Source organism: Tupaia chinensis, unplaced genomic scaffold (genome assembly GCF_000334495.1).
Source record: "Tupaia chinensis unplaced genomic scaffold, TupChi_1.0 Scaffold144017_1, whole genome shotgun sequence".
Lineage (NCBI taxonomy): Eukaryota > Metazoa > Chordata > Mammalia > Scandentia > Tupaiidae > Tupaia > Tupaia belangeri.
This window is the reverse complement of record NW_006203869.1, coordinates 407,696-416,602: the sequence shown is the minus strand read 5'-3', so window position 1 is coordinate 416,602 and position 8,907 is coordinate 407,696. Positions and strand designations below refer to the sequence as shown.

The following is an 8,907-nucleotide window of genomic DNA, read 5'->3' as shown; positions in this document are numbered from 1 at the left end:
TCTACGGGTTTCGGACTGTGTTTCTACAGCCTTGATAAGCGAAGGAGAGCTTGGTTGGCTCACAGAGACTTGATTGACACTCTAATTTCTGGTTTAAGATGATTTCCTCAGCTGCTAGATTGAAAACATTTAATGTACTGGTGTGTTGTAGTTTTCTTCATTTCATGGGTTATTTTTGCAGGGACATTTTCATAAGAAGATAGACTTTTTTTAAGTTCTTGTTTTCTATATTCTTTTATCGCAATTTTGCTTGGACATAGGCTGGTTTTGTTCCATGGATTTGAAGTATTGGGTCGTCGGAAAAGTCATGATGTACTTTTGCATAGAAAACCAGAAAAAGACATCATGACTTTTCCGACGGCCCAATATTTTGCAAGATTCCTAGCATAAGGGGATCATTTTCTGTCAGTGTAGCCAGGGACCCTTTTTCTTTACCTTCTTATTTTGTGGTTATTTTGGGAGTAGGAGAGGTTGTGTGTCCTTCAATTTTTGCTTCCTTTTTTTTCCCCCCCTTGGAGGACCTGAAATTTCTTTCCTTTTCCTTCCTTCTTTTTTTGCCACCCAGTTTCCAATGGTGTTTCTCCCTTCCTCTATATCCTTTTCTCCCTGACCCAGTGCCTTTCAGTCTACCCCCTTGAATTAGGCACCACCCAAGTCCCCTCGTCATTGCCAGTGCTGTGACTTACAAGACCCTTGACAGTATTTGATACTTCAGGTTGACGTTCTTTGCAGTGATGGCGTCAAATCATTCTCTCACTCCCCCTTCTTTCTTCCTTACTGTTTTGCCAGGGCTTGTGACCCACATGTGACAGCTCTGCTGGGATCTGGAATTAATTTTTTAATTTTCTTATAGGTGATCTGAAGATTGTAGAATTCTCCATCTTCTAGTTACACCAAGAGAGAGGCTTTTGTGTCGGTTTACTCATTCTTCTGGATTGTGGGTAGTTTTCCATAATCCAAACCACCTCTTTCTAAATAGTACTTGGGCAAAATTAGGGAAACGTCTTATTTTCTTCAGGACTGTGGTCACCTTGGTGATGTAGAAATCTCTGAAGGACAGAAAGCTAATGCATTCTTTGCATATGTGAAAACTACTCAAAGACTGACTTATCTAGGACATAGATTTAGCTAAGAAATAGACTTTTAGGACCAAAAAAGAAAGAAAAAAAAAAACACATATTCAAGCATTTAATTTGAAAAGTTTAACTACACTTGAGTTTGTTGCTAAACTGAGTGCCATAGAATATAAAAATATATTAAACATTGCCTATTGCATTTTTAAAAGTGTGTTCATTTATTTATTCCTTGAGAGACCGAGGGAGAGAGAAAGAGAGAGAGACAGCAACCCTGACAGGGTCCTCATGCCGTGATTCATCCTCAGCCTCAGCCGGCCAAGATCACAGGCCTTTGTGTGTGCACCTGGCATGTACAGAGTAGCCTCGGGGTGCAAACCTGGGACTCTCCATTGTGGGTCCGGTTGCATAACCACTGCCCCACCATCTGGCTCCCATTACCTATGGCATGAAAATGCTTGCAGATCTGTCATTCGCCCAGTATCCCGAAACTATCCCCGTATTTGATGGACTCACGTGCTCTCCTGGTTACAGAGTTGATTTGAGAGGAGCCAGGAATAAAACATGTCCTGTGACTGAAAGGACAGTGCCTTTCCCAACACCAGCCATGCTTATTCAAAGAAGTTTTCACTTGCTCGATCTCTTTTCCAATTTTTTGTTGTCATTCAATCATCTTTGTAACCTATGGCCATTCCTTCATGACCAATTACATACGGGGGCGGGGGGCGGGGCATACTTTTTTGTGCTGTATTTGTGATCCATTTGCTCTGTGAGAACAATGTAGTTGTTCGTCCAGTTAAGTAGAAAACATTTTTGCCACTAATGAGTCACCTTCTTGTCTCTTTTCACAGAGGACAATTATGGGAAGGATGGGAAGGTTAATCTGTCCAGTCTTCCTGCAGACATCAACTGGCAAGGCTTAGAGGGTCTATACAGTGTGAACGAGAGCATCTATGAGTACAGACAAAACTATAGACTTAGTCTGGTTGACTGGACTAATTACTTGAAGGATGTAGATAGAGTATTTGCACTGCTGAACAGTCACTACGAGCAAAATAAAACTACGAGTGCTCCCAGTGATGTGTTCCCAGTTGTCTCTGCTGAGCTCTCTGTGCCAGTAGAGATGGCTTCTGCTGAGTCAGATGAAGACCCAGGTCGTATGATTGGGGAAGCACCTCATTTGACCTTGCCAGCCGACCTTCGAACCCTGCATTTGAATCGACCAATATTAAGTCCAGAGAATAAACTTGAATGGGATAACGACATTCCAGAAGTTAATCATTTGAATTCTGAACACTGGAGAAATCATAAAACTGACATGTGGATGGGGCGTGAAGAGCTCAGTCATCTTGGAACCGATCTCAGTGGCAATGGTATGACAGAGCTGGTGCTTAAGCACGGCCCCGGGCTGCAGGCCATCAGCAGGCATCAGGAAGAGCTTCCCCAAGACGGCGAGCCAGGAGAGGATGTTTTTGAAGAGCAGCTATATCTCCCTGTGCATGCTAAGAGAACCTCTGTCCATCAGACATTCAACGCGTCCACTGAGGAGCCACCTGTTAATTCCAACATCACCGAGATGTTGACCAAAGTGGAGAAGAATTACAACAGGGAGACTATGCAGCATCTAGAAGGCAGTGCCTCCTCTCCACTCCCCTCTGATTAGGAGAAAATGTTACCTTACCCTAAACACAGTATTTCTTTTTAACTTTGTATTAGTGAGCTAATAAGGGCAATCATAGCTACCAACATTTCAAGCTCCCACCACCCCCCCCCGCCGGTCATTTGTGCAGAAGTTAACGCGTGTGTGAGCGAGCAATGTGCACACAAGGGTTCCTTGTTGTAAGTCATTATTTGCCAAGGGTAGAAAAGAAGTTTGGATTTTATTTGTTTGTTTGTTTTGTTTGGAGGTTTTGTTTTGTTTTGGTTTGGTTTTGGGTACTAAGACAGTATTATCTTTTAAACATTGTAGGGACATGCATCTATAAATGTTACCCAATCAAGATGGCTAGACTCATGCCTTTTCTACGTTCCTAAAACTTGATCCCCTTGGTAAATTTCTCACCGTGCCGCCACTCGCTGCATAATGAAGTTCTGATTCATTTTGAACCACTGGAATTTTTCAATGCCATCCTTTTTTCATTCAATGATTTTGCACTTTGAGATTGGAATGCCATGTCTATTTGGTTAGTCTGCGCGTTGGTATTAGGATCAGTTTACAGGCTTAGTACCATCTCACCGCTTGCTCTCAGGGTGAGAGTCAACTAGGCCTCCGAGGACGACACACAGTATGGATGACATATTGTTGAACATACACTTCTTCCAGGAAAGATTGCATGTGTTTTACTTTGACTTGCTAAACTTGATTAGCAGAAAGGCATGGCTAATAATGTTGGTAGTAAAACATAAATAAACAAATGAAACAAAGGTTGCCGGCTCTCTCTGTGCCTACCCTCAAAGTATTCACCGTATGCTTCAGATTGCTCCATTTTGCTTATTTTCTCGACAGGAGTAAAAGGACTGAAGACCTTTTATTTTAATCTTTATTTTGTTTTCTTGACCTGGATAATAAGCTTAAGTGTTGAGGAAATATGTTTAGCTTTGAATTTATATAAGGTATTTTATTCATAAACTAAAATTATGAATGTTTCATAATTTAAACACATCTTAAAAGAGGCTAATGTCTTAACATTGTGTTACATGATCAGTTTTAAGGCCTTGACCAAGTTCTTGTTTTTATTTTTAAGATGTAATTCAAAATTGCTTTTTAAAATCTGTATTCTTTGACATGTTCTTGTTTTGTATTAGATTTTCAAATACCAGCAAAAGGGTTACCTCATTGGGACAGTCATTGGTACCCTGTTCAACTTCCAAGATTTTTGTCTAACTTAACCATGCCTTCCTTTTCATTTTTAGATAATTCAAACACTTAGGTAAATTCTGTTTTCTTTAAGTGTTTAAGGTAAACTTGTTTGAAAGAAAATTTAATATGTTATAGTTGACTCTTCGGTAACTTTAAGTCATTATCGTAGTCTCTGTACATATGTTAAAGTCAACTAGCTCTCTATCAGATGTGTGTGTCATTGGCTGAATGACAGAATAAACATATTTATGGTCATGAATGATGTGCTTTGTAAAAAAATGTTCACGTTATTAGGAAGCGTACTGTGTTTTTCTAATCTTGTATAATATTCTGTGATACTTTTATAGAACAATTCTGGCTTCAGGAAAGCCTAGAAGCAATATTTCTTGAAATAAAAGGAGTTTAAACTTTACCTGCTTCAGAGAAATGGACTTACCCAAGTTGTAGTACACTCATTCCGTGCAAGTAAACTTGAGTCCTGGTCTCAACCTACCTGACCGAGAGTATTAGCCAGACTTGTAAAACTGACCTGAAGTCGGTACAGTAGAGGGCATTCTCAGATTCATGATTTCAGTGTGGTTTTGCCTCATTGCTGTCAGAAAAATGTGACAGAGGTGGCACCAGGTGGCTTCCTGGACACAGTCTGGACAGTTGCAGAGGGCCCATGAATGACTTGATGCTGTCCTATCACCAATATGGGGTACTTGTACAAGGGACCCCATGTTTCCATGTTCCACTGGGCTTCACAAATTATGTGGCTAGTCCTGGATAGCACAAACAGAATTTTCAAAAGCAAGGTGACAGATCCACCCAAGGCAGTTGGGGCTCTTTGGGGGCCATAAGCCTTGTGAAAACCGAAGTATTCTCCAAGACCTCAAGTTTCTTGGTCAACAAACCCAATGTGCTTTGATCGTTTCAATTCTCTTGAGAAGATTTAGCCTTCAAATAAAGAGAGAACATTCTGAAATGTCCAGAGTTCAGACAGTTAAAACTAAAGAAGAGACAATAGGGGCCAGCAGGTGGTGTAGTGGTTAAGGTGCTGGACTCCCACCTGGTCAACTGCAGTTTCAGTCCCAGACCCAGCTTGAAACTCACACCGGGTGCGTGTGCGTGCTTGCCCAAAATCCCAAAAAGAGAATGGAAGAGAAGAGATGGCACCGTGGTCATCCCCCCCCCCGGGGGGGGTAGTGATTTCTCACTTTCTGTGTCTCTGTTGCTCTCTGTCTCTCAGGCAAGCGCAGCACGTTATAGCGAAAATCTCTCAAAACAAACCAAAAAAAGCAAAGGACCTGGCACCTACCAGTTCACTCCTTGGATAACTGGGAAGTATCATCTCATTACGAGAGCAGAGACTGGGCCAGCTCATGGCATGGGGTGAAGGCAGCCACATCCCACATGGCCAACTCAGCCTGAGAAGCCTGCCGGGCACATGTGTGCATGCCAAAAATCTCAAAAGGAGGGAGAAATGGAGGAGAAGGGATCACACGTGACCATTCCCCATAGCGGGGGCAGTGCTCTCTCGATTTCCCCCTCTCTCAATGTTTCTGTTGAGCGCGCATGCCTTCTGGCAAAGTTTTTAAAAATAAATAAAAATTTAAAAGGAGAGAACACGGATCAAGATGACAGTGTTATCTAAAGATGCATCTTCATGTCTTGCTTCTTGTTTTGTTTCCTATGAACTGCAGTTGGGCGAGATGTTTCTGTCTTTGAGAAAATTCTGTTTTAGTTCCATTCGGAAACTGGAGTACCCAGAATGTGTCAGGCATGAGAGACTCTACACAGGGTATTCAAAAAGTTCACGGGGAATGCTTATTATGAAAGAACGATGCAGGGGTTTCAAGACTTTTTGCACCGAAGTGAACTTAGACTTTCATTCCATTTTTCCACAAAGTTTTTGAAGTTCCTTGAGTGGCTCCCAAGGCTGAATTACAAAGCTTAAAGGACTCTTACAGACTGCTGGCCACCTGGCCTTCTCAGATCCGTGTTGGACGCTGACTCCTGGAGGAGGCGAGCGGGCTTCCCAGCAGCCCAGTCTCCTTCCTCAGATTCAGAAGAGGAAAAGATGTAGCCGCTCTTCACACTCTCCACTTAAACACTCATGCACACACACATGCAGGCACAAAAGTATGCACACACACACACACACACACACACACACACAGGGGCTCCATTCGGTAAAGAGCAGTGGGGGAGAACAATGGCTGTGACATGCAAGAAGATCTACGTTAACTTCAAACTTGAATTTTTAATCTGTGGGTGCTTGGAAAGGTCACATAAGCCTCGTTAAAGCAGCTTCCTTGCCTGTAAAAGAAAGAGGTTTGGGTCAGGGGTGGCTCATGCGTAGCACATTCTCTTCCGTCTCCCAGAGTGTACCCAGGGAAGACCTTGCAAGCGCATCAGGACGCTTCTGTAAGCCGGAGCCTCTGTGGCCATAGGCGCCTTCTCACACAGCCAGCTACGTCTCCAGCATCTTCCCTGTGGAACTGCTGTTGGCCCGAGAGACAAAAGCCTGTGATACCCGAACCAGATCATCTTGGAGGGCCCTGCTGGCTAAAAAAAAAAAAAAAAAAAGCTCCATGATCACTAACATCTGCAGGGTTTTTGTTTTAGAGAGAAAGACTGAATACTAAACATTCCACCCTTTGCCAAACCATCTGAATAAGCTGTCTTATTTTATTTTCTTACTTTGCCAGAAGGTGCATAGCTTGCCAGAAAGAGAGAGAAAGCACCTCCCCTATGGGGGACAGTCACGCTGCAATCCTTTCTCCATCTCGTCCTCCTTTCAGGACTTTGGGCATGCATGCACACACTCCCAGTGAGTTCCTCAAGCCACCAGATAGGGACTCACACCACATCTGCCTTCACCGCCATGCAACCAGCTGGCCCAATTTCAGGCTTTTCTCTCTCCTGCCCCTCCCTGCCCCATCCTGTCCAGTCTCTGGTAGGCACATGCCAACTCTGGGGAAGAAAAACCCTAGGGCAGTTAGGCAATCAGTGTGTCAGCACCTGAGTCTCTTAGGCCCTCACAAGGTCTTATTTAAGCTGCTGGGGAAGCTGCACTCCCCTAGGCCTCTTTCATACACCCGGCCTCTCTCAACTCTCGGCAAGTCCCACACTGCAGACAAGATCCCTTGTCCACAGCTGAGGCTCCGATCTCGCTGCCTGTTGAGAAAAGCTTCAGTGCTGCTTCTTGCCAGAGAGAGACAGAGACAAGAGAGGGAGAGTGAGAAATCACTCTCCCAGGGGAAATGGCCATACCACAATCCCTTCTCCCCCAGTTTTATCTTGGGGTGTGGGGCATGCACACACACACTCCTGGCATGTTTTTCAAACCTCCAGGTCTGAGGCTCAAACCAAGGAGTCAGCCACATGGGATCCAGCCACCTGAGCTTCCACACATGGCTCGCCCAGCTTCGGTGCTTTTGAACGTCCTCTTTGTAGACTCAGATTTCCCCTAGCTTTCCTTCTGTTTGTAACATCTACCCCTGTATTCCATCTCAACTGGATAAATCTTACCAGTCCTCCCATCCTCAATATATTGTTTCAAATGTTTTCTTTTTTTTTTTTTTTTTTTTTTTTTTTTTTTTGCTATAGGGTGCCTGCACTAGCCAGACAGACAGAGACCGAGAGACAGAAAGCCAGAAATCAACCCCCACGGGGGACGGCCATGCCGCAATCTCTTCTCTTCCATTCTCCTCTTGGGATCTTGGGCATGTACGCACACGTGCCCAGCGTGAGTTTAAGCCACCGGGTCCAGGACTCGAATTGCGGTCAACTACGTGGGAGTCCAGCGACATAGCCATTATGCTAACTGCTGGTCCCACCTTTTCCTTTCCTGTAGTCTTTCCTGCACTCCCCCAACCCTGGACATGGCATCTCTTCCCTAAGTAGGAGAACACTGACTTTTTTTTTTTTTAGAGGTTTTTGGTATATGGTGTGTGTGTGCTCGCCGGAAAGACAGAGAGAGACAGAGAGACAGAAAGCGAGAAATCACCCCCCCCCAGGGGGGATGGCCACGCCGCAATCCCTTCTCCTCCATTCTCCTCTCGGGATCCTGGGCACGCATGCACATGCGCCCAATGTGAGTTTGAGCCACTGGGTCCGAGACTCAAACCACGGTCGATTCACTGTCAACTACATGAGAGTCCAGCAACATAGCCATTATGCTAACTGCTGGTCCCATCACTGACGTTTTCAAGTCTGGGGCCAATGGAGTGTGCATAACTGGCCACGCTCGTAAGATAACCTCGCTCCTTCCCCATTTCTGACCAAGCTGACTCTGGAGGGGCCTGGTTTGTTTTGGCCTGGTTGACTCACCTTTCTCTGCGGCTGAGGACTCTGCTGGCCGTGGGCCTCGCAGCGAGTCCATGCTGCAGAAAGTAGAAGGGAAGCCCGAAAACCCAAGCTTTCCTGTTGGGACTGAGGCGTCCCTGGGCCCCGGCGTTGAGGAAAGAACTCCAGAAGGGTGGAACTTTACCGATTGAACAAACGAGCCCACACAAGTGCATGTGGGGGGCTTTTCTGCTGAGCGTGTCTGCTCACCTGACAATGGCAGCAGGAGTGACAGCACGGCCCTCTGTCTGAATTTTCTCGGGTCCAAAATCTGCATCCTTCACACTCCTCCCTTCCCCATGGTCCCCACTCCCAGTCCTGACAGGGCAGGTGACCCAGAGCAAGGGTAGCTCCAACCCAGCTTCCAGCCCGGATCAGCTGCAGTATCATATCACCACGAGCCCCACCTAACCTCCAGAAGGCCCCTATTAGCTGAGCTTGTGTTTTCCATGATGACCACTAGGTGTCACTCTAGTGCAACTAAAGACATCTCTGCTAGGCGCTGAGGCCTGCAAAGGCCAAACCATATCTTGCATTGATTTCTCAAGTAGCAAGCCTCCTCCCTAGCTATCATTTTTGACAAGAACACATCCAGAACAATTTGATCCATGGCAGGCTCGCTCGTTCGCTCTTTAGTGCCTT

The 8,907-nt window shown here is 45.1% G+C and overlaps 1 protein-coding gene across 2 annotated transcripts in view; it reads left to right on the top strand.

Moving 5' to 3' along the window:
• The window catches only part of SULF1 (sulfatase 1), a 130,867-nt gene extending 126,522 nt beyond the window's left edge, over positions 1-4,345 (top strand). For both annotated transcript variants that reach the window (XM_006165746.3, XM_006165745.3), the window contains one exon: positions 1,925-4,345. In XM_006165746.3, coding sequence (XP_006165808.1) covers positions 1,925-1,955 — 31 coding nt within the window. In that variant the 3' untranslated portion in view covers positions 1,956-4,345. The remainder of the gene's footprint in view (positions 1-1,924) is intronic.
• The last annotated feature ends 4,562 nt before the right edge of the window (positions 4,346-8,907 follow it).